Source organism: Eublepharis macularius, chromosome 2 (assembly GCF_028583425.1).
Source record: "Eublepharis macularius isolate TG4126 chromosome 2, MPM_Emac_v1.0, whole genome shotgun sequence".
NCBI lineage: Eukaryota > Metazoa > Chordata > Lepidosauria > Squamata > Eublepharidae > Eublepharis > Eublepharis macularius.
The window spans coordinates 223,800,616-223,826,719 of NC_072791.1; the positions used below are offsets into that span (position 1 = coordinate 223,800,616).

The 26,104-nt window shown below is 45.6% G+C and overlaps 1 protein-coding gene across 1 annotated transcript in view; it reads right to left on the reverse strand.

The window, feature by feature from the left end:
* The window catches only part of NAB1 (NGFI-A binding protein 1), a 58,689-nt gene that overhangs the window by 17,042 nt on the left and 15,543 nt on the right, over nucleotides 1-26,104 (reverse strand). The window contains exons 3-4 of the mRNA XM_054972448.1: nucleotides 17,077-17,210; nucleotides 13,958-14,009 (exon numbers count right to left, since the gene is read on the reverse strand). Of these exons, the coding sequence (XP_054828423.1) occupies nucleotides 13,958-14,009; nucleotides 17,077-17,210 (186 nt within the window). The remainder of the gene's footprint in view (nucleotides 1-13,957; nucleotides 14,010-17,076; nucleotides 17,211-26,104) is intronic.

The following is a 26,104-nucleotide window of genomic DNA, read 5'->3' on the forward strand; positions in this document are numbered from 1 at the left end:
ATGTCCAAAGACAGTAGCTTTTCCTCCATGCAGGAGCCACCTTTCAGGAAAAATCAAGAGTGTAATATCTATGCTTCTGAATACGAACATGGAATAGGCCTACACAGAACGGTAACGTGTGTTTATTTGCCTCTTCAAATTAAGTCAAATGTGAGATGTAAGTGAAGCAACAGTGACTGCATGACTCAAGCTATCTATATTGTACTGAACTCATTCCACTGAAGACTTCATCACTCCATGGGCAGAACAGGTGTGAGGGTACGGAATGTTCATTAACATTCCAGCTGCACACAGAATAAAGCTATCAGAATGTGTGCAGTTCATTGCTTGATAGAGAAGGAGAACCATACCATCGTGGCTGATTCTGGGGAAAGGAATGTTATTGGGGAGCAAGCTAAGGTCTGGGAAAAGATCCCAGGCAATATGGAACTTAGGAGGCCGGGAGAAGGAACATTTTCAGGCAGTCATCGAACTTTGCTTCCTTGTCTGTCATATTCTATATTTATTAAGCTATTTTTACTCCATTCTCAGGATCCAAAGCACCCACAACGCAGCTTACAACAATAGAATAAGTGAGAACACATTATACCAGAAACACACACATTTAGAACCAACCCCCGCCCCCACAGATGCAAACAGTCAGAACAGATGACCATCCAAGAGAGAGACAGGGCGATCCACAACAAATTACCAAGCACCCACTTGAACGGCACACTCTTGGCCCACTCCAAAATCAAACAAAAACAGCAAGGATATGTAAAGAAGGGAGCACCACTGTTTCAGCACCACCACCGAAAAGGCCCTGCTCCTCACAGCCAAGCACTGAACTTCAGAGGTCCAGGGTACACAACCCAGGGCCCTCTCTGGATGAAGGTTTGGGTGTTACACCAAGACATCAGCAACTGTGGTCAGATCTGACTTCTCCAGGAAAGCCACTGCTGGCACGTCACCCCAAGGTGGTCCAAGACTCTCTTGGCCCCAGCTGCCATCTGGGTATCCAAGAGGGATGCTGGATCCAAAAAGATGTCTAAGCCACGCACAGGAAGCATTGAGCCACTTTCAGGAGCAACGGAACACGCAGATTCTGCAGTTCTTTTGCTGCAAATACTGAGCCCAACAGGAAGTTTTCCCTTTTGTTGCCAAATATCGGGAGCTGTCTAGGATGGCAGAAACAAGGACGTCGCCATTTTCAGACTGCTAGAATCCAAAAAGACAAAATGCAAGAGTCCTAAACAGAAGCACCCTACTAGTAGCAACACCCAATGTAAGCCTTTGGCCTTCCAACCTGAAGCCTAGAAAATTAATACTGCAGAGAAGCTTCCTAAAGTCTGTTGTACGAAGATGGGGAGAATGCCTTGGGTGGCCGGATTTGGGTATTGGGCAGTTTACTCCTCAACGCACCGCACTGCACAGCCAAGCACCCTGCAAGAATACCACCACGGCTATTAGAAGCAGCTCCAGAACTCGCTTTAACCTCGTTTTTTTAAAAAAAGGGCACTTCTTTCCAACTTTTCCCTAAATTGCCGTTTAAGAGAAAAACGGATTCACAGGTAGTTCTTCAGGGGGAGGGAAGCAAAAGGATAAAGCTCTTCTGTCAGGCTACAAGCCTCACCCCCTGCCTCCATGTGGCCTGCTCTGGGGAAGCGGCGGGGGGGGGGGGATCTCACACATACAAATGTTGAGCTTCCTTCCAACTTGGCTGTTCTTAAAGCGATTTCTTAGAGCAGATGTTCCCAGTCCCACAGGCCCTTTCTTCCCCTTCACCAACTCTTCTCCTACACGAACACCAGATTGAAATGCTTCTGTTCTTTTGATCTGCAGGGAATGAAAGAGAGAGAGAAATCCCACACTCTTTCTTTTCAACCGGGCTTGGCAGTGGCGTAGGTGGGCTCATACCCCCTTCTCTCTTCCTTCCCCCCTCTCATCCCACCCTACCTAGTACTGAGCCTCTTCCCCTTCAATTCCCCCTTCCTCCCACGAAGCCTTTCAAACTCTGCCCTCTGAGAATTCCCCCCACCTCTGTATTTTAAGTTGCCATTCACCTGCTTCTAGTCCACAGGAGGGCTGTAACGTCCCCCCCCCCCGCCCGCACCACCCCACACTTCCTCCTCCTGGCTGTCAACACTATATTTGGAAAGGAAACCTCTTCGAGCACACAAGGTCACAACGGCTGACGATGACAAGAGATGCTCGAGAAGCCACCGGCCCGCTCTGCTTTCTACAGCTTTGGCAATGCAAAAAAACCTCTCGGCATGTTTGCCACTGACTCATCAGAGGTGACAGCACAAAGGGGGAGACACCCACACCAAGTCCACAGCCAGGCCCTCCGGGGAACAAGGAGGCTGGTTTGACGAAGGACGACGGCAGCTCTTTGTCGGTGACGCTGCCAGTGGGAAGGCGAGGACGGACTTCACAGCAGTTCATACATATTTGCTCCCCGGCTGACTTCGAGTTCGCTGCATTCTTTTTGCCACCCACTCGACTCCCATAGCCTGTCATTTTCCAGGAATTCCCCCCTTCCCCTGTATGCTTCCCTCCCACGTCTTACCCACCCACTCCATCAACTGAAGGGGAAGGTTGCATGGGAGGGGGAAGCAAAAGGCTTTCACAGGTAATTGGATGTAATTTCTGATTCCCCCCCACCCCCTTCTTTGTATTGCCCATGCAAAACGCAGTGCTCCTGCAGAGGAGACGTTCAGAACAGTGGTTAGCTGGAACCAGGCAGTCGGTAGGTTTGCCCACACGGCTCTGTTGAGGTGCCTCAATCTTGACATTTTTTCTTTAAAAAAAAAAACACCCTCCTATTATACTGAAAAATCATTTCGTGCCTAAGGCAGTAGTCATTTCTACCTGTGAAAAGGAGGTGTTAAATGCCTGAAAAGATCAAAACTGGCAGTGTTTTACACCCACTGCCAGGGAAGGGTGGAGGACTGACATGGGGCAGGAGAAAGTCAAGACAGGTTTGCACGCGTTGGATGATGCACTTTCAGTGCACCTGAGTGGTTGTTTGCAACTGGATTTTCCTGCATGAAACAGGAAAATTCACTTGCAAACAACTGTTAAAGTGCGTTGAAAGTATATTGTTCAAGGTGTGTGAAAACAGCCACTAGTGGCAGGCTGGGCTCAGTCCTACCTTAATGAAAATAAATGGCACCGAGGGGAGGTGGGAGGAGGAACTTAACAGATTTCCAGAGACACAACAGGACACCTAAGCCAACTCTTACACAAGGATGCTCAAGAGGAGCGAGATGCAATGTTAGCTGAGAAGCATAGTTTAAGAAGAAAGAGCCTGAGATCATTCCTCAGAGGGTTTGTTAAGTTCATCTTTGCCTCCCCAAAGCGGAGGTGAAATTGACAGAGCCTTGGGGGAGGCGAGGATGAAATGAACAAACCCTCTAAGGAGCGAACTCCATGGGCTCTCCGAAGGCTCTGTCAATTTCACCTCTCTACATGAGGGTAGTTTAAAGACAGAGCTGGCAGAGATCATATTCGCTTCCCCTGAGGCGAAGGTGAACTTAACAAACCCTGTGAGGTGCGATCTCTCCCGGCCCAGTCTTTTTAAACTACTCTCCCTGACTAACACTGCATCTCCCTACACTCGAGTGACCCTGTGTTAGATGTCTTGTGTAGAGAAGACTCTCAGAGAGCCATTTACATTTTCTAAAACATTTATTTCAACATTTGTAGGACTATTTATTTCTTTACTTCATTTGTAGCCTGCCTTTCTCATGGAGACTCAAGGCAGATGCTACTACAACGTACAAAAGAAAAGAAAAAAAGGAACAAACCTGAAATAACCACAAAAACGTTTCCCTTCAAGGTCTGCACAGTCATCAAAATATTCCCCATTACTCTTCTCAAGATTTCTGAAGCTTTTTTATTTTTTAAAAAGGTATTTTTATTATTAACGCGAATGGCAGCGTTTACAAACTAGGTCCCATCAAAATGTATGTACAGAGCAGCTTTGTCATGGAGCATATTGCTCCAAAAGGTAACAAAAACGCAGACCGTTCCATAACAAAATTAACCAACTAGTTACTAAACAAATTAGCTTTTGCACAGTGAGTCAATTTTATCATTAAAAACTATTTTCTTTCTTTTTTTTAAGTCACAATCCAAATACCCAGAAAATACCTCGTGTCTACCCATACCCCTAGCGCAAATGTTATAGCCCTATACACCTAGTTTTAACTCCTAAAGGGAAAGCTAGATTAAACAAAGGTAAAGGTAGAATAATTAATAGACCCAGGGCTTATTTTGAGGGGGAATGCGAAGGAACGCAGTTCCCTAAAAAGGTCACGTGACAGGTGGCCCCGCCCACCTGACTCTCGGCCATTTTGGGCCCGTTTTGGCCTGGATTGGGGCCAAAACGGCCCAGATAGGGCCTCTGACGGGTGGTGGCTCACTCTCCCACTCAGCAGCGGCCTGATCCTGACCATTTTGGGCCCCTTTTTGGCCATTTTCAGCCCCCTTTTTGTCATTTTGGGCCCAATTTTGGCCCTGAATGGCCAGGATTGGGTCCAAAACAGCCAGGATAGGTGATGTCAGGGGGTGTGGCATCTGCAAATCAGTTATGCTAATAACACACTTCTGGTGATGTCAAGGGCCGTGGCATATGCTAATAAGTTGTGCTAAGGAGTTATGCTAATGAGTTCCTCCAGCTCTTTTTCTACAAAATGACCCCTGGATAGACCTAATATAACATACCCTCTAACATCTAGCTCTACTTAGTATTATTATTCTTCAGGCCCTATAAATATAATTTTCTCAATTTAAAACAAAAGCATATCTCTATTCCAGAGCTTGGATGGTAAAATATCTTTCTGTGACTAAGTTTGAATCATAGGAGCCCAGATGTTATCAAATTCATGATACTTTCTTTCTGAGAAAGGGTTTGCCAAATTCACTCTGATTTTGGACATCACAAAATATTTCCATATTCAAGTATACCAAGATTGGATATTTAAAGATGAATCGTGTTTCCAGTTTGCTGATATTACGCTCCTAGCTATAGATAACAGTATTGAAAACTATTTCCCATACCCTAGGAGACCTTACAGAAGGAGGGCTAGATTTCTTCCACTTAGCAGCCACGCATACCACAACAGATGTGAGCAAACTAAATATTACTTCAAAAACCTGACTTCTCTACAGGTGCTTTCATACATTTAGTTCAACAATCAGCTGACGTCCCACCATATCATTAACTAGAGTTTGTTCAAATATTCCTCCTCTGGATTCCCCCGTCAACCACCAAATTTCTTCCTTGTACTGATTTCCTACTAATCCTCCCAGTAACCCCAGCCTCGCTGCCTCTCTAATTCTCTTTCAGGTTCTTCCAGTCACGACTCTTTCTCAGTGACGTCCTCAGGCTGTTCCTACCACTAAACTACCCCTTCACATTGTCATCCCATCATCAATCTCCGATCAGTGCACTCTCAAAATATACCACTAAGCCCATTTTCTGGGGTTTCTTTTACAACATTTATGGTCCTCACCTTTCTCAAAAAAGACTCAAGGCACTCCTCCAATAAACAAAACTTCTCAGAACTGCTCCCAGCAAGCAGTATCTTCCTATTTTCTGTTTTCCTTCTGGACACAACACAGCCTCCTCAGGCCCTCCACAATCTCTCCTATTTCTCCACAGGTCCTCTTCCTACAGTTTAGGATTCCTACTCAGTAGAGCTTGAAAAATCTTTCTTCAGGGCAAATTTACCAGAGATGCTGGAAGGCATAGAGTGCTTTCCCCCACTGTGTAATGAAATGTGTTTTTAAATGTAATTAATATATTTAATGCAGGGCTTTTTTTCAGCTGGAACGCAGTGGAATGGAGTTCTGGCACCTCTTGAAAATGGTCACGTGGCCAGTGGCCCCGCCCCCTGATCTCCAGAGGGGAGTTTAGATTGCCCTCAGCGCAGAGGGCAATCTAAACTCCCCTCTGTCTGGAGGTAAGGGGGCGGGGCCACCGGCCATGTGACCATTTTCACCGAGGACGATTTAAACACTAAAAAACTCCCCCCTTGTTCCAGCTGACCCAAAGTGACGTCATTGTGCGGTCCTGAGTTCTACCACCTCTTTTCCTAGAAAAGAAGCCCTGATTTAATGGATGTTAATGTGTTTTTTACTGTTGTTACCTGCCCTGAGCCTGCATGCGGGGAGAGTGGGTTACAAATTTAATGAAATAAATAAATAAATAAAGCATGCACACAGCTTGCCTTCAGTCACACAATGAAGATCCTTGCTCTGTGGTGGCAGCTGCAAGATTTTTTTAAAAAACCTGCTCAGCCAATCAGATCTCCAATAGCCAATCAGAAACCCTACTGGGCAAAAGCCCCACCGATGTCAGGTCCAGAATGCTTTCTTGTGTACCTTTGCTTAACCGACTCCATTTTTAATCCTTTCAGTGTTTAAGTGCTTTCTTCACAGGTGCCAAGGTTCCCAGGCAGCTATCTCACAGAAAAGGATTGTTTTGGCTACCGATGTTCCACCAAGAACCGGCCTTGAAGAACTTTCGCTTTCCTAGCTTCAAAGGGATTTGTTTTGAGAACTATGGGGGGATCTGCTGGGATCTGTTACTTTGTGCCTCATGCTTTGCCTATCATTGGTAACAATGCATATGTACCATCCTGAATATTGTATTCAGGCCAGTGGACTATAATGAACTATTTCTTCAGTAAAAACCTTTTGGAAACAATGGACTGTTGTCTGATTGCAGAAGGTAGTCTGGAGTAAGGACATTATCTAGCCACAGCTCTGACAACCGAGTCCTGCCAAATTTCTAAAAACATGTGGCCAGTGCCAGGAAAGGTGTTGGCATGTGACATGATGCCCACGGGAATCACACTGGGGACCCCATCCTACTCCAACATTCGCACTATCACATAGGGTTCCCAGGTGCCCACCACTGGTGGGCAAACTCCTGGGGATATGCCCCCTTGCCCGGTGATCATCCAGCAATCGGTGGGAGGTAGCAAGCCCTCCAGAGGTTGCCCACCTTTGACAGAACATGTGCTGTGCACGCGCCCCTTGGGGGCGTGGCGACATCACTTCTGGAATTGATTCACTGCACTGGCCCTGGGAGTGTTCTTGCACTTTGTCTGGGACCAATTTGGGCCCCAAATGGACCAAATCAGCCCTGTGTGGAGCGCAGGAGCACTTGTGTGGCTGGCACAATGATGTCACTTCTGGAAGTGATGCCACTGCACTGGCCTCAGAGCATACGCATGCAAAAAGACCGTGTGCATGACACGAGGTAAGTGCCAGGTGCCCTCCCCTCCCCAGTGGGAGGGGAGAGGGACCTGGCAACCCTACCACCACATCACACATGACACTGGTGTATTGTGGAACATTTCCTTCAAAAGCTAATTTTTTTCTGCAATGCACGGTCCCGTAAGAAAGTACAGGAATTTTTGCACTATACATCAGTCATCTCTCACCCAACTGCAATTCAGAAACCTGACTGCATGCAGAACTCTGCCCCTCAACTCAAACTTTGTGTCCGGGGTCTGAGGCACAGCCCCCGGCCTCAACAGGAGGAAGCAGGGGGAGGCAGCCAGGAGACAGCAGTCCTGCCACCTGAGCCGGCAGCCAGGGCCAGAACCTGCCTACACCAGAGGAGAGGGGCAAAGGGCCAAGGCCCCAGAGGGCTAGAGGGGGCAGGGAGAGGCCAGCTAGTCCCACCCTCCAGGGGGAGGAGAGGGGGCTAAGCAGGACAGAGGGAGATGGCAGAGGCAGGAAAAACAGGGACCCAGCAGCAGCCCAAACAGAGCCCTTACCAGCCAAGGAGGAGAAGCAGCCACAGCAGCTCAGAGCCACGCCCTAGCCTCCACCTCAGCTTGAAGACAGCAACCTGGCTCAGGAGATGCTCAGAACCCAGCCCCTCCAGGTGGAGCTGCTGAAGGCATTCTGTGGGAAGAGCTGGGCAGCCAGCCAAGGGGCCACAGCTGGGCCTATCTTCAGTAATCAGCTCAGCCAGAGAGGCCTGGCAGCCAGCCAACATGACACAGCTGTTGCTGATCCAGGCAGCCCAGCCAGCTACCCCAGCTGCAGCAGCTTGAGACAGCCCAGGCCAATGCTGGGAGGCCAAGGAGGGGTGTGGCCTGGCAGGCAGAACCTGCAAGGAGGGCGGGGTGGTGAGAGAAAGCCCTGTAAAAGCTGGCTGGGAAGAGCTCTGGGGTGGTGGGTTTGAGTAGGAGTGATGGAGTGGAGCACAGCGAGAGCAAAGGTGAGGAGGAGAGTGGATGAAGGAGGAGGAGATGGCAGAGACCAAGGGGAGTGAGTGGCACAGGTTGAGCGGGCCAGCGAGTGGAGTGAGAGGGAGTCTGGGTGATGTATACCGCCCCTCCATCCACAGAGCAGGGTCCCGCAGAATCCCTGGCCCCCCTTTGACATCAGGAGCAGACCGCCCAGTGGTGGCCGCGGCAAGCCCTGACACTCTGTTATCGACAATGCGCCTCGAGAAGCTGACCTTATACCAGCAACCTTTTGGTCCACCAATGCAGAGCTCTTCTGGTGTCAGGCGTGGTTTTCCAGTAGCAACATTGAGGCGGCCCTTTCAACTGAAGGTGCCAAGCACTGACTCTGGGACTTCTTGCAATGTTAACCATGCATACATCCCTACTGATTTATGTTCCTGCCTAATAACAACTCCAAAGACATTTTCATGGGAACAGAACCAAAATATTCAGAAAGGAGGGAGACAAAATGTATCTAAACCCAGGGCTTTTTTTCAGCAGGAACGTGGTGGAAAGGAGTTCTGGAACCTCTTGAAAATGGTCACATGGCTGGTGGCCCTGCCCCCTGATCTCTGGAGATCAGGGGGTGGGGCCACCAGCCATGTGACCATTTTCTCCGAGGGCAACCCACTGAGTTCCACCACCTCTTTTCCCAGAAAAAAAGCCCTGTCTAAACCTTATTTATTCCCAAGTATTCATGTACTAAAAAAAATATATTAATTTCCTTCCAGAGATTGGTGCCGGAATTACTGAAGGAGAGAGAAGTATGTTTCAACAACAATTACAAAAGAAGACCAGCTGCCTGCCCCCAGGAGCCTGAAAAAAAAATGAAAAGTGTATGTATTTGGATCTATTTCAACAAGCATAAATAATTATAAGCTGTTGAAAAATACCAGTAGGTCAAAACGCATCTGGCAAATGTTCTGTAGCAACATACTTGTAGCTAATCAAAACTTGAGATTCTGGTATAGCAAATGCAAACGGGAGATTACTGGAAACAAGTCTGAGATTTAAGACAAAAAGAAAAACATGCTTGGGAAGATGAGTATATTTTATGAATTTTTAAACTTATTTTATTCATTTACCAGACATCTTATATCTTAACTCTTTTAGTGCACAAATACCATCAAAAGAACTATATCACAATTTAATAGCACTACCTCCTGGCTAATATTTCTCTAAGGGCATAAAATAACAGAGTCTTCTAAAAACTACTCCCCCGCACTCAAATGCTCTTAACCAGACCGCTGAGTATTTTCCAAATCTTACTTTATTTAAGGACATTTTTAGTTCACTGTTCAGGATTCTCCCACCCTCCCAAAAAAATGACTGAAGGCAGGTATGAAGAATTAATCAATTACACAAAAGCACACCTTCCCTTAATAATAACCTGCACTGCAAAAGGAAATGTTGCATCAGAACAGACCACGTTGTAAAATGTTAACTCAACTGGACAAAACCCAACTGACAAAACACACACACACACACACACACACACACACAATGCTGGTTGCAGAAGCACTATTAACTAATCTATACACAGGCTTCTACAAAAGGTTTCCAAATATTTAACAATAATTCCATACACAATTGCTGTCTATAAGTGAAAGGTTCAAATGTTAATAAGTTTAGAAGGTCCTCAATCCACTTAATTATGGGAAAAGGGCTTTTGTCTTTCCAGTGCTGTAATATAAGTCTTTTAGCAACTGTAAGGGCACATAGGGTCCATTTCTGCAGACAAAATAGATAAGATTCCAAAGACAAGCAAATAGTGTAAGTACATTAACAGTACATTAACATCCTCAAAAATAAATGAGTATTCTAAAACAAAATTAATACGAGTAAAGACTTCCTTCCAAAAGGACTAAATGCAGGGCTTTTTTTCTGGGAAAAGAGGTGGTGGAACTCAGTGGGTTGTCCTCGGAGAAAATGGTCACATGCGGCGTGGCATGGAGGGCAAGCTAAACTCCCCTCTGTCTGGAGGTCAGTGGGCGGGGCCACTGGCCATGTGACCATTTTCAAGAGGTTCTGGAACTCCGTTCCACCGCATTCCAGCTGAAAAAAAGCCCTGACTAAATGACTGAACTTGTCTAATGCATATGCTTAAGAGATGCATCTTATTTCAAAGGCAGATCTTAACGTGCCATGTGGTTGTGGGGACCTGCTGTTAAGAGTAAAAATCTCACTGCATGTGAACAGGCCGCTTGGATACGCCTAAAGTAGCTGTCCAGATCCCAGAGTGTATGAGCAGCTGGACAATAGAGTCAACTTTTCTTGAAGACTTCTTAAAAAGCTCACAGGAATACTTTAGAGGGGTCCCCAACGTGGTGCCCCAGGGCATCATGGTGCCCGCTGATGCCTTTCCTAGTGCTCACAAAGTGGTTTTAGGAAGTGGCGGAGGCCAAGTGGGGCTGTTGCACAGCAGGGCTTCTGATTGGCTACTGGAGATCTGATCGGCTGAGCAGATTTTTTAAAAAAACTGCTTTGGGCAGCAGCTGCCAACACAGCACACAGATTTTCACTTTGTGACAAGGTAAGCTGTGCATATATATTTTTAAACAACATGTTCATTTTAAAAGACATCCTGTTAAGCAGAGTTTCTGCTTGAATGATGAAGAGTTACTGTTAAGAGTTAACACGCAACCCAACTCCCTGACATTTTGTGATTGTCTCCATCTTCTGCCTTGCTGTGGTTGTGCCCAACACCCTGTGTGAGAACTCCAAAGGTGCCCACAGCCTCCAAAAGGCAGAGGCCCCCTGCTTTAGATATATGGTATCTCATTGATATAGACCTGGCGTGTCTAACAGTACACTTAATCCCATTCAATCCTCAAAATAATTTTCAAAGAAAATATCTACTGTTATTTGTGCAGACTGTTTTGTCGTCTCACTAAGAATTTACTAAGCAACTCCTAAGCCCCAAATTCCCTATTACACTAGTTAAAAGATAGCCATCAAAGACTTCTGCGCTACGGAATGCTAGTACTACAGAAAAGTTCTCCATAAGCTTCCTATGTTTAGTCACCCTCTTTGAAGTCAAGGGGGGGAAACGTCTGAATTCCAGGAAATTATTCCCTAACTGCACCAAGGTCCATGAGACGGGAAAGAACTCTCCCAAGAAGTACTTTCTGTGTGTTGCTGCATATGCTTAGGAAGATCTGAACAAAGAAACACAGTCCACAGGGTTATATGAAAAGAGTGAGATCGTTTCGACCACACACCAAACAAAACAAAATAGTTTGTGTTAGGTCCCATAATGCTCCAGCGAGGAACAAAACTTCCACCCAAGAAACCATTTAATTTGACACGACATGAAAAAACAGCTGTTGATGAGATATAAGTCCTCAAAGCAAATCAGTTGAGTAAAAGACCAGAAATTCATTAACATGGGACTCGTTTATTTTTATGGAACGGACCCTCAAGAGAATCCTAATGACAAATATATCAGACATAATAGCTGCTTTACTAATTTCATTTCTGACAAATCCCAGACAGGAAGCACGCCATATCTGATACAGCCAAAATAATGAAAGATCTTGCAGGGGTCTATTTCACAAAACCTTACACCGCAATACATTTCTTTTGTCTTTAAGACTCTTTGTTATTCCTAAGGAATATACCCAAGAGAAGGAATACTCCATTGCAAAGTGAAACGTTGACATTCAAAGTGACAGTTTCTTCCTAAGCCTTGTGCTTTGCCCTTAATTGTCTGGATATATCAACATTAACAGTGCAATCCTAAGCAGAGTTACTCCAGTCTAAGCCTGTTAAAATCAATGGGTTTAGACTGGCGTAACTCTGCTTAAGATTGGACCGTTAAGTCAATTTCCCTATTTCATAGAATCATAGAATCATAGAGTTGGAAGGGGCCATACAGACCATCTAGTCCAACCCCCTGCCCAGTGCAGGATCAGCCTAAAGCATCTCTGACAAGTATTCATCCAGCCTCTTCTTGAAAACCGCCAGTGAAGGGGAGCTCACCACCTCCCTAGGCAGCTGATTCCACTTTTGAACTACTCTGACGGTGAAAAAGTTTTTCCTAATATCCAGTCGGTACCTTTGTGCATGTAGTTTTAGCCCATTGCTTCGTGTCCTACCCTCTGCTGCCAACTGAAACAGCTCCCTGCTCTCCTCCAAATGACAGCCTTTCAAATATTTAAAGAGAGCAATCATGTCCCCCATTAACCTCCTCTTCTCCAAACTAAACATTCCCAAGGCCCTCAGCCTTTCCTCGTAGGGCTCAGTCTCCAGACCCCTGATCATCCTCGTCGCTCTCCTCTGCACCCTCTCGATTTTGTCCACATCCTTTTTGAAGTGAGGCCTCCAGAACTGCACACAGTACTCCAGGTGTGGCCTGACCAAGGCAGTACAGAGAGGGGCTATGACCTCCTGCGATTTCGATGCTATGGCCCCTTTGATACAACCCAGGATTGAATTAGCCTTTTTTGCCACCGCATCACACTGACTGCTCATATTCAGTTTACAGTCCACTCTTACCCCAAGATCCCTTTCACACATACTACTGCCCAGAAGTGTATCCCCCATCCAGTATTTGTGCTTCTCATTTTTGTGGCCCAGATGTAATACTGTGCACTTGTCTTTGTTGAATTGCATCCTATTCATAGCTGCCCACTTCTCCAGAGTATTCAGGTCTTGTTGAATTTTAATTCTGTCTTCTTGGGTGTTTGCTACCCCTCCCGATTTGGTATCATCAGCAAATTTAATGAGCAGCCCTTCCACTCCTTCATCCAGATCATTGATAAAAATATTGAAAAGTACCGGGCCCAAAACCGAGCCCTGCGGCACCCCACTGGACACCTCCCTCCAATTTGATGAAACGCCGTTGACCACCACTCTTTGAGTGCGGTCCTCCAACCAGTTTCCTATCCACCGAACTGTCCTATAGTCTACTCCACAGTCTTCCAATTTGCCCATCAGAATGTCATGGGGGACCTTATCAAAAGCTTTACTGAAATCCAGATAAATCACATCAACAGAGTTTGCAGGGCCGAATCCACACTTACCGGCACAGCGCTAAGCAGGCAGAGTGAGAGCGTCTTTCTGGCACGATTTATGACGTCACCGCACCATGATGCTACTCTCGTGGCGCGATGGCGTCATAAAACGCGCCAGAAAGACGCTCTCACTCCGCCTGCTTAGTGCTGTGCTGGGTAAGTGTGGATTCGGCCCTGGTTAATTGTAATATTTAATGTTTTTAAATGTTTTTAAATGTATTATTTAATGTTTTTAAATGTTTTTAATGATGTTTGTATTTGTTATCCGCCCTGAGCCTGCGAAAATGGGGAGGGAAGAATATAAATATAATAAATTAAATTAAATTAAAATTAAATTAAATTTTTAAGAGTTACAGGGCAAACTGTATAGAGAAACTGAGCATCATGTGGTTACAGTGTGGTGTAGTAGTTACGGGAGTTGGTCTAAGATCTGGGAGATTCCAGGTTCAAATCCCCACTACGCCATGGAAGTTCACTGGATGACCATGGGCCAATTAGACCTTCTCAGCTTTTGACTTGGGTTTCCAAGAAGCCTTTGACTCCACTGCTGTTCTAATGCTCCTACTGTTAGGCTCTCCAAATGCATGATATTTTAAGGGTTACGGGAAGGGTGGGAATTGAAGGGAATAAAGCCATTCTTCAAATTATGCTTTAACAGTTACAATGCCAGTCAAATTTTGCAACAGAGAAAAAGTTAAAACACAATACCTCTAGCTTAATTCTCTTTGGGGACAGCTCATCCCTTTCTCCACATTTCGACCTAGAAGATAAAAACATATATACATATTTACTTCAGTTACGGACACTGTTCAGGAACACTATTTTGAAAAATCTTCATTTCAACAAGTTCAGTAACCAAAATTCCTCGTTGAACTCGATTTATCTGACCGCCAAATTATGTCATCTGCAGAAACAGAAGGCTTTGCCCTTGCTGGACTGTACCAGCCTGCAATGATTTGAAGTTAAGTGTGTGTGTTTCTTTAAATACTTGAAGTGTTGCAGAAGAAGAAGGGGTGTGCGTGAAAGAGAGGGATGAGTGAACGAGGTGCCTGGTTGATGACTGAGAGTGTGGGTGGAGCTAAGAAGTGTGTGAGTCAGGAGTTAACCGTCAAACTGTCAGGAGTTAAGAGACTCCAATTTGAATCCAAAATAGACTTCGAAGAGACTTCCAATTTGAATCTTCCAAGAGACTTCCAATTTGAATTCAAAATAGTGCTGTGAAAGGCATTGGGATTCTTGTGGGGAAATAAAATACTCATAGGCTGATTCCGCATACGTTGGATAACGCACTTCCAATCCTCTTTAGAGATCATTTGGAACTGAGTTTTTTGTGTGTGAACCAAAAAATCCACATCCAAACGATAGCTAAAGTGCACTGAAAGTGCATTATCCAATGTGTGCGGAATCAGCCATAGAGGGCATACTGAGTATCAGAGAGAGTCAGATCTTGATATTGGGAGAGAGAGATGAATAAGCTAACAGAAATCTGAGTGAAAGGAAAGAGAAGAGATTGTGACACCTAAGTCAGAAGAGTAACATACCCAGTTTTATTTTCTGAAGAAAAATTATCCAACATCCTGAAACCAATACGCTTCATGTACTACTAAATGTTTATTTGGGGTTTTTTTTTGTTCACCTCAGAGTGATATGAGATTTCTATTTATCAGTCTCAACCTCAGGCCCACAAAGTCCCAATGAAGGAGCCTTAATGCTTGGACACAATATTCAGGGGGAAATTGGTTAACCAGATTTGAACAGAATTCCAGGCGGCAGCATTACCCACCCAGAGGGTGAAATAACGAGGCACCAAATAAGGCACCAAATAAGGCACCAAATTTAACCACACGATAAAAAGGGAGTCGTGACACAACCCAATGAAAGAACCTGCATGTCTGAACGCTCCTCCCTGCAAAAACTTCCTCTGCATAGAAAACCAGCAAGTTATGAGAGAGGATTCTTTTTTGGGACCCATTCTGATGAATCAAAGTTATCTGTAACAACGGTGAGATCAGGGCAGCAAAAACTGAGAGCAAAGGGTACAAAACTCTTGAGATCCGGGTTGCTCGAAGGCCTTGGATTGCAGGCCTGGTTTCCTCCTGGGAGAGAGAGACAGTACAGTGAAGGGGCCCCAATGATTTTGAGGACGAAACTTTCAGGAAAAAAGGAAGGAAGTATTTCTTCACACTCATGGAACAAGTGTCACGGGTTTCAGTGATGGCCAACAGCACAAATATCTTTAAATTGGGGAGGCCGGACTTGAATGTGCCCAATACACTTGCTTCATGACGTATGGCACTGATGTCTGCAAAGATGAACCGCTTGAAAAGGGGGAGAACGGTTGTGCATATCATATATATTTACAGCCATAACAAAGGTTACATGGTAGATATAATGAGAAAGCCCAAGTATTTCTGCTTCCTCACAACCCCCTGGGCTGTATTAAGGTCTATGCAGGGCTTTTTTTCTGAGGAAAGAGGTGGGGAAACTCAACCAGGGCAACTCCCGGGAGGAGGTGGTGCACCTCTCAATAAATGCGTGTGATTGCACCATGCACGCACTCCCAGGACTGGACGATGACATCATTTCCAGGAATTGATGTCATCACACAGGCGTGGCTGCCCAGGGAGTGCTCCTGTGCTCTATGGGGGGGGGGGTTCCAATTCAGCCAGGAATGGGCCGCTCCACCACGGGGGAGCACTCCCTCGCCCGGTAGTGGCCAGATCTGGTCCATCCCAGGACCAAATTGGGCCAAAATGGGCCCAAAACAGCCTGGATCAACCTGGAACAGGCTGTTGCCACACAGGAGAGCACACACCCGCAGGGCAGCAGCCCGAACCTGGCTGTTTAAGGTCCGATCTGGGCCGCTCTGGGCCCAAATTGGGCCAAAACAGGCCAGAAACAGTCCATGCTGCCACATGGGAGAGCATTCCCCCACCGGGCAGCGGCCCGACCCTGGCCATTTGAAGCCTGATCCTGGCCATTTTTGGCCTAAATTGGGCCCAAAATGGGCAAAAGGGGCCCAAAATGACCAGGATTGGGCAGCTGCCCAGGGGGGGAGTGTTCCCCCACTTGGCAGAGGCCCAATCTTGGCTGTTTTTGGTCCAATCCTGGCAATTTTGGGCCCCTTTTGGCCATTTTGCCAAAAGGGGCTCAAAATGGCCAAGATTAGGCCGCTGCCAGTGTTCTCCCGCCCAGCAGAGACCCAATCCTGGCCATTTCTGGCCCAATCCTGGCCATTTTGGGCCCTAAATGGCTCCAAAATGGCCGACATGGCCTGGATCAGGCCTGAAATGGTCTGGAATGGGCTGCTGCAAAACAGGGGAACCCTCCCCAGCCTGGCACTGGCCTAATCCTGGCCATTTCAGCCCCAATCCAGGCTGTTTTGGGTCCTAAATGGGCCTGGAACAGGCTGCTGCCAGGCAGAGGAACCCTCCCCCGGACATCACCGGCCCGATGCTGGCCGTTTCGGTGCTGATCCTGGCTGTTTTTGCCCGAAATGGCCCGGATCAGGGCCAAAACGGCCTGGATTGGGTTGCTGCCAGGTGGCCCAATCCAGGCTGTTTTGGGCCCGATCTGGACCCAAAACAGGCCATTTTTTAAAATACCCACGTGACTGGTGGGTATTAAATACGTGACCCATGTATTTCAAATAGCTGCCAGAACACCGTTCCCGGGTGTTACAGCTCAAAAAAAGCCCTGGGTCTATGTACAAACCAGGCCTCTGAAAAAAAGACTTGACTAAGCAATAAAAGCAAAAAAAAATACTTCACACTAATACTTCACACTAAACTCATGAAAATGAGTAGATTGCTAAAAACGTAGCTTACTTGGTGGTCCGGTAGGTATACTTGTACGTAACTTCTCGAGAGATCTGCCGTGCCAGTGCAAAAAGCTCATCCCTCCGTGTCAGCAAGGCGTTATCTTTCATACACAACTGGGCAGCTGCTTCGTTTACGGTGAGCTAGAAACAGGAGACAAAGTTTGGTTGCATTTAGCATTATCAATCCTGGCCAAAAATAAAATCTAAATGGCTGGAAGAAGCAACACAAACAGCGCTGCTGGAAATGTAGGTGGAAATGAGGAGAATTTTTCTTATGCCCCAGCACGTTTGATACTGTTACATGCCAGAGTTATCGTACCAAACATTTTTAATAAAAAGACATATGTATGTATGTATACAAAAACAAGTCCTATTTCAAATTATCTTTATGCCCAGATTCCCTCTGAAACGTGCCAGTACTGAGCAGTAGCTGTTAACCAGAGGTTTTGCCTAGAAACAAAGGTTACTTTTTAAAAATGTCCTGTGCATAGGGAAAAAGAGCATAGTTGTCTACACATGGCAGATTAACTTGTATTAAAATCATCCTGAATACTGGGAGATGTCAAATGTACCCCTTTATGCTGAAATCTTCAAAAACGAACAAGGAAAGCGTCATAAAAACTTTTTCTCTTGTGCAGCCAGTAGTCCAGGAATGTAACGGTTAGAGAGATGGACTAGGATCTAGCAGACCTAGGTTCGAATCCCCACTCGGCCAGAGAAGCTCGCTGGGTGACCTTGGGCCAGTCGCGTGCACTCAGACTAACCTACCTCACAGGGCTGTTGTAATGATTACCTGGAGAAGAGGGGAACTATATAAGCTGCTTTGAATCTCCATTGGAGAGAAGGGCAGGGTACAAATTAATAACAACAACAATAACAACAATAATAAAGATAGAAAGACAGACAGATCGATTGATCCCAGGTTCTGTGTATTATACCTCCCACCCTACAGAACAGAGTCCCTGAAGAGATGGGGGGGGGGGTGTCACCTCTATAAATTTTAAGGAGGTACTGCAAGGCCATTTTGCTCACTGGGGCTTTTAATAGGATGCAGGCTGCCGGGAAGGGAGGGGTTACTAGGGGTTTAACTGTCATTTATATGTTCTAAATTTGGGTTTGTGAGCTGCCTATTTATTTATTTAGAAAAATTGTATGCCTCCTCTCCAGGAAAACAGCCTGAGGTGACTCACAAAATAGAACATGATAAAACAGCAGTGTAGGATCCGTAAGAAAATCCAGCATTAAAAATCCAGTATAAGCATAGAGCCAGAAAAGAAAGATGGGATATACATTATTTTATTAAATAACTAAAAATATTTGCAACTGCAGATTTTTCCCAGTTTTCTTTCCCCCATAAAAAAGGGGAAAGCTCGGGGAAAATTGAAATACAAACATTTATTTTCCTAAACTTCTCTTACTCCTTTAACTCATAACATGCATCATTTATAACTTACTTTGCATATAAACTTGTACTATTTGTCATATTATAGAATTAAAAATATAAATGCTTTGTTTTGTCCAAGCCAAACTGCAAATACCAAATACTTGAGAGAAAGCTGCGAACTGCTGCTGCATAACCCTATGATACTTTAGCAAGTTTCTTAATTTATGCCATCTGATAGGCAAAAAAAAAAACCTGTTGAAATTTGAAAACAAATATTGTACTAAACTAAAAAATTGAGAGAAAACTTCTTAGTCTCAACATGCAACACCGAAAACATTGAATTGTTCAACCATGTATTACAAACACATTATAGCGTATTAATCGCTGCCCCAAACTGTTTACATTTAAACAATCCTTGAAAAATACATTGTCTATGTCTGTGCTATCTTATGCAGTGGAAAACAGCAAGAGATCAGTATCACCTATAAGTCTAACAACATTTGTGGTAGGGTATGAGCTTCCACGAGTCACAGCTCACTTCTTCGGATACAGCTAGAATGGGAGTCCATCTGTCCTTCTGTCTTGGTGAGTGGAGTGATCTCAGATGTGCTACCTTATATTCTCATAGCCTAGTGTGATCCCATCTGCAGATACTTAAATCCGTGGATCGGGGCCACAATGACACAAAACAGATACTTCTATAAATTTGGGGGAAACCCTCCCCGATTTACAGAAAAAATTGAAAATTTAAAAAAATACACTGGGGTGGGGGTAGGGGGGTTAAAGTTAGACAATACAGCTGCCACCAGGCAGCCTGGCCATGGCACTATGGCCAGGAGAGCTGGATGCAGTAAGGAGGCGGCAGGAGAGCTGGGCAGGCAGTGGGGCAAGCTGGAAGCCACTACCGCCACAGCAGCAACGCTGAGTGCAGCCAGGCCTGGGGGGGGGGTCACTGCTATGGCGAAGCTGCAGGTGGTTGAGCTTTCAGAGGAGCCGCCACATCAGCAACAAAAACAGGGGCGGGGGGCCACAGACGGACGGAATCCCCGCCCCCGGCAATTCTTCCAGGTTCCTGCTTGTACATATCTAATGTTGTAGATAATGGCTTATGTAAACATTTCCACATTACACATTTGAGTAAAACCTTGTCTTAAATATTTTATTTATTTTATTTTTAACCCACCCTCCCTGCAAGCGGGCTCAGGGCGAGGTATATCATTGATTAAAATACAACTTAAAATCAATCATAAAAACAGATAAAATACTGTGCCCCTTTTGGGGCAACCAGCGTCAGCGGACTATCCATACCCCTTGTAGAGGGAGACTAGTGGAAGGCTTAGCAATGATGGGCTAAAATTAGCCTCCACCATATGCCTGGCGGAACATCTCTGTCTTACAGGCCCGCCTAAATGATACAAGATCCCAGCGGGCCCAAGTGTCCTCAGACAGAGAGTTCCACCAGGTTGGGGCCAGGACCGAAAAGACCCTGGCCCTGGTAGAGGCCAGCCGAGCCTCCCTAGGGCCAGGGACCACCAGTAGATGTTTTCCGGTTGAACGAAGTGCTCTCTGGGGCACATACAGGGAGAGACGGTCCCTTAGGTATGCTGGTCCCCTTGAACTGGATCCGGAATTCTACTGGAGCCAGTGAAGCTGCTGCAAGATAGGCGTAATGTGTGTCCTACACAAAGCTCCAGTTAGGACACGCGCAGCAGCATTCTGGACCCGTTGAAGTCTCTGGATCAAGCCCAAGGGCAGCCCTGCGTAGAGTGAGTTACAGTAGTCTAACCTGGAGGTGATCGTTGCATGGATCACTATTGTTAGGTCCTGGGCCGAGAGGTAGGGCTCCAGTTGCTGGGTCTGCCGAAGGTGGGAAAAGGCCGCCCAAGCTACGAGGAATCCAGAATCACGCCCAAACTCCTAACCGATGGTACGGGCACAAGTGGTGCCCCCCCCCAAAGGTCAGGAGAAGGATTCCTGCCTCCGACAGTCCATGGCCCAAGTACAGGACCTCTGTCTTCACGAGATTCCACTTCAGCCTGCTGTGTTCTACCCACCCAGACTTGGCCTCCAGGGCTCTCAACAGGGTGTCAGGGGCAGAATCAGGTCGGCCTCCCATCAACAGATACAACTGGGTGTCATCTGCATACCCTTTTCAATCATTGCAAAAGAGAAAATATTCCGTAAGAGTGTTTTTCCAGAGCTTTTCTCAAATGTATCAAGTTGGGGAAAATGTCAAAATGTCAAACAACTACAGGGAAGAACAGTTTCATTTCGGGCCTTCATATCTCTATGAAGCAAGAACTGGACTCATCACACACACACACAAACACATGAAGCTGCCTTATACTGAACCAGACTATCAGTCCATCAAAGTCAGTACTATCGACTCAGACCAGCAGTGGCTCTCCAGGGCCTTGGGTGCAGCTCTTTCACATCGCCTGCTGTGTACTGCATGCCGTCAAGTCACTTCCAACTCATGGTGACCCTATGAATGAACGACCTCCAACATGTCCTATCACTGAAAGCCTGGCACAGGTCTTACATACTGAAGGCCATGACTTCCTTTATCAAGTCCATCCACCTCACATTCGGTCTTCTTTTCCTGTTGCCTTCAACTTCATAACCTACTACCTGATCCATTGAAACTGGACATGCCCGGAATAGAACCTGGGACCTTCTGCATGTCAAGCAGATGCTCTACCACTGAACCACACTGTGTTCTGTGGGTATGTAATGGAAAGGATGGATGTATGACATGTTATTACAGTAACAGCTTTGTTATCCGGCACTTGATTATCCAGAATGCTCATTTAAATAGCATCACCCAGAGGGCAACCTCCTTCCCTTGCTGTAGCATAGTGGTTAAGTGGTGGAGCTGTGAACCAGCACTCTGCTAGTTTGACTCCCACTACTTCCACGTTGCACTAATCTGTCCAGAAGGGCGGTATATAAGCACATTGTTACTATTATTATTATTTCCCTCAGCCACCACAGCCCTGTAGCTTGGGTTGCACATCCCCCCCCCCCGGCAAACGTAATTTCTCCAGCTATTGCTGGTCTTCTGACAGTCAGCAATAGCAGCTGACGTCATCTTGGATGCTTCCTTCCCTCCTCAACCTGTCTCGTGCTGTCAGGAGCTGGCTTCAGCAGAGAGGATCCGGGTAACTGGCCTCCTCGGCTGCCTGGTATGTAGGATGGCTCTGCAACTCCACCAGAAGGGGAAGGGTCCCGCCAGATGTGGGGGCTGTTGCTATGGCGTTCCAGATGGGGAAGGGTTTCGGGGACTTGACCACTATGGATTACTCAGAGTAGGGGGCAAGACAGAGCAATAAACCTGCACATTCAACACATCTGATTAACTGGCAGTCCCCAAATTCCCTATGACTACTAGACAACAAAACATGAACTGTTTCATTGTTTTTATAAAAAACATTCCTACCCTTTTGTTTGGCACAAATTTATCCCAAAGAGGCTTACAATACCTAGAAAAACACCAGTACAAAACACTCTAAAATGACATAGCAATAAACCTACAGTTGGAAATTAAAACACATCAAAAGTTTACGGAGCCAACAAACCATTCTCAAAGCAAGTAGATTCCAGATAAAATAAATACATGGAGAGCCATCCTAAAAGTTGTCAAGAAAAGCACAGGGTAAACTTGGGGGTGGGGTGGGGGTGATACCTTGGTATCACCACCCAAGACACTGTCATATGTTGCCACCAACTGAAAGGATGGCACATTAAACAGAGCGTTGCAACACAATTTCCTTTGCAAACTTCCCTAGAAATAAACATTTAAAACAGTGGGATTTCGCTCATAATGAATACTGCTAGAATCAGATCGCCAGGTGTAGAACAGCAGATAAAAACCTCTTTCGGCATCATTTATGGCAAAGGGTTGTCAGTTTTTGGAAAAGAAGGGCCAAACTACACACTATGTTTATGTTTTCCCCCAGATCCTCCCCGAGTTGGCACAATCACATGCGCTTGCCGGTTCTCTGCTGGGAACTCAACTCCCAAACATGTAGGGCCTGATTCATATCAGAACCATGGCACACACAAAGGGGTTTCAGCTCCCCCCACCCACACTGTTTCCCTGACCTGTAGCAACCGCATGGACAAGAGTACTGTAGGTTACTGTTATAGCTGGCAGAGGAAAATTGCCCAGCCACAGTTCATAAGTAGAGATGGGCACAGACCAGAAAAAAACGAACCATGCGGTTCATGGTTTGTCGCATTTCATGAACTACGAACTTTCACGAACCTGCCCCAGTTCGCAAACCAGTTCGTTTGGTTCGTGAAAACGTCACTTCCAGGTCAGTAAACCACCACTTCCGAGTCAGCAGAAGGTCACTTCTGGGTCAGCAGATGGTCTGCAGGAAGTCCATCCCGTTGCCTAGGAAAAGGATTGATCAGCACCAGCCTGTCTGCAGTGACAAACCAAAACACAAACCAAATGAACCAGTCGAAAGTTTGTGGCAGTTCGTCAGATATGGGCTCTGACGAATGGCCAGTTTGCAAACCGTGAACCAGCCTGGTTCGTCACAAACTTTGGTTCGTATTTCAGCCTATTCACAAGGTGGGCTGCAGGAAAGATTCTCTTTTTAAAAATCAAGTCATATATTTACTTTTGACCCAGTTGCCTGAGTTTTAAAAGGGTTCATAATACTAGGTGTTAGTATCGGTAATGGTTTTGAACAAAATACAAAAATGGATGTGCGTGCACATAGAATCCTAGGGTTGGAAGGGACCTCCAGCGCCATCTAGTCCAACTCCCTGCACAAAGCAGAAAGTTCACAACTACCCCCCACATTCCCAGTGACCCCTGCTCCAGGCCCAGAATCCATCCATCCATCCTCCCACCAACCCATCTAGTACTGCTCATACGGCTATTGCCTTAAACAGAAATTAAAATGGGAAGCACCTTACAATGTCATTTCTCTGGTGTTTAATTATTGCCCCTATATATTTTTCTGCAGAAAGAGTAACGGAATCATTTGTATCTGATAATAACCATGTCATCCCGAAGATGGCAAAACATGTGCGTGAGTGTTAAGGTATTTATCCCAAACTATGCAGACTGCTCACATTTCCTTCTTGGCCTCTTCGAAATCTTGAGCCTCTTTCATTATCAAACCCATGAAAAGCAGATTGTATTGCCAGATAACAGGGTGGATAAAAATCAATGATTTTTTTAAAAAAATCAAAAAAATCAGATTTTTTTAATTTAAATTGGATTTTTTTGATTTAAATCGGATTTTTTTTAAATAAAATGCTTTTTGAGGAAAATATATTACCATCCAAAAGTTATTCCATCATGAAATAAAGATTAGTTTTTAATTATGTAGAATAAGGCTGTATATGTTTAATTGTTTTGGTAAATAAATTCCATTAATCCATTCACAATGTCATGCTCTTCCAGAGGTTTTTGTAAGATTATTGGGCAGTTTCTCTGCCTACAAGATATTATCACAGATGCTTGGTTTTGCAGTTCTCAAAACTGAATTTGTGTCAGCTCAGCAGAGATCACATGCCTCTTCTTCACAGCAAAAATGTTATAACATGAACAGAGTTGAGAAAAAGACCTTAATCCTATTGTTCTACAAACCTATGAAGACAGAATCAACCCCTCCAGTGCTAAGTTTCAAGAAGTTCAGTGAATAGAAACAGTATTTTTCTGATTGTTTGGAGTGGAATAGATCTGCACAAGAAGAAACTTAAGTGTGAGGAGGGAGGGGCAAGCAGTACAAAATGAAAGTGAAACTTTTTGAGCACAATACTGCACAAGTCTTTGGATCTTTTGTGTGTATGACCTGAGGTTTATCACATTCTTTCCTTGGAGGAAAAAACCTGTAATGGCAGCAGGCCGTAAAAGAGACCCAGTTTGGGAATACTTTAATGAAGTTCCTTTACCTATCGGTAAGGCAGGCATCTACTTGCATATTAAAGTTATACCAGCAAGAATTAGTCTTTATGTAGAAAACTATGATTTAAATCAAGCCTTAATGACTAGTGATTTAAATCGTGATTTAAATCGTGATTTAAACGTTTGATTTAAATCAAATCCACCCTGCCAGATAAATTGTACTGCTTCCGTTTCCTGTGCTTTGGATCTCATATCTCTCCGTAATGGAAGGAAGGGCTTCATGTATTTTACATCCTGCTAAAACTAGTACTACACTTGATTAAAATCCATTCATTTCACTGATTTATTGAGCTTGTATATTCAGATGTAGGACTAGAACACAGTCCAGCCTACCTGGGGGACCAGTTGCATTGTATCTTACAACACAGTAAGTTATATGGTTTAACTCCCCATTTATGAAAGATAAATATATATTATAAAAAGGGCTGTGTATGTCAACCTCTTCTTGGCTGACAAAATGGTACCCCTGATCAGGGAAAAGGGCAAGGCACCCAATTTCAATATTACCGAAGAGACAGCCAATGATAGACAAGCATGAATAATCCTATCCAGGGTTTTTTTTCTGGGAAAAGAGGGGGTAGAACTCAGTGGGTTGCCAGCACAGGGGGCAACTCTTGGCAGGAGGTGATGCCCCTGGTACCACATGTGCATGTGCAAAGTGCGTGCATGCTCCCAGGACCAATGATGTCACTTTGGGTCAGCTGGAACAAGGGGGGAGTTTTAAAAAGTTTAAATCGCCCTCGGCAAAAATGGTCACATGGCTGGTGGCCCCCTGATCTCCAGACAGAGGGGAGTTTAGATTGCCCTCCATGCCTCCCAGGGAGGTGAGGAGAACAGTTTAAGGTGCTTTGGGTCCACACTGGGGAGAAAGGCAGGGTATAAATGAAGTAAAATAAAACAAATAAATGGTGGTGGGGAGGCTGTACTCTGTGGTACTGATCTGAATTCTGGCACGACATGTGCAGGAACTGAGCACCTGTAGCACACTTCTGACGGTTACATGGTGCGGCGTTCTGATCCCAGTTCACACAACAGGAGGTTTGCTGGAGCTCGTGCAGCTTGCAGGCTGCATATCGCACACCCTCCGATGTAGGCTTATTGGCAAGAGCCGGAGACTGTCTTGCCATCTTTCCTGATCGGGCAGGAAGCTGACTTTTACAGGAATATAGACAAGCTGAAATAAGTCTTCATGGCATTCGCCACAAAACCAGATTCTTTTATCAGCTAGCTGCAAAGTGCAGGTTTTTAATAGGTAGTATCAGTAAAATGTGTCCTTTACTTGGAAAACACCCCCCAACCCACTTTTTCTATTGTAAAATAGATCTCATTTGCCTGTTAGCGATGATAGGAGCAGGGCTTTTTTTCAGCTGGAATGCGGTGGAACGGAGTTCCAGAACCTCTTGAAAATGGTCACATGGCTGGTGGCCCCGCCCCCTGATCTCCAGACAGAGGGGAGTTGAGATTGCCCTCCGCGCCACTGGAGGGAAGTCACTACCTCACCTCCTCGATGCCTTTCTGCCTCATTGGCGCCACCTCACCTTGCCTCCACTGCTCCACCACTGGTTTTCACAGGAGGGAAAGATGGTGGCTGCCATCTTTCAGCATTCCTGAGGCAGGATAGCATCGCTACATGCTGGAAGGGGAAGAAATGGGGGAGAAAAAGTCTGATAGCAGGCAGCGACTGCATAACGTGTCGTTGTATTTGCTCTCTGCCTGCCCCAC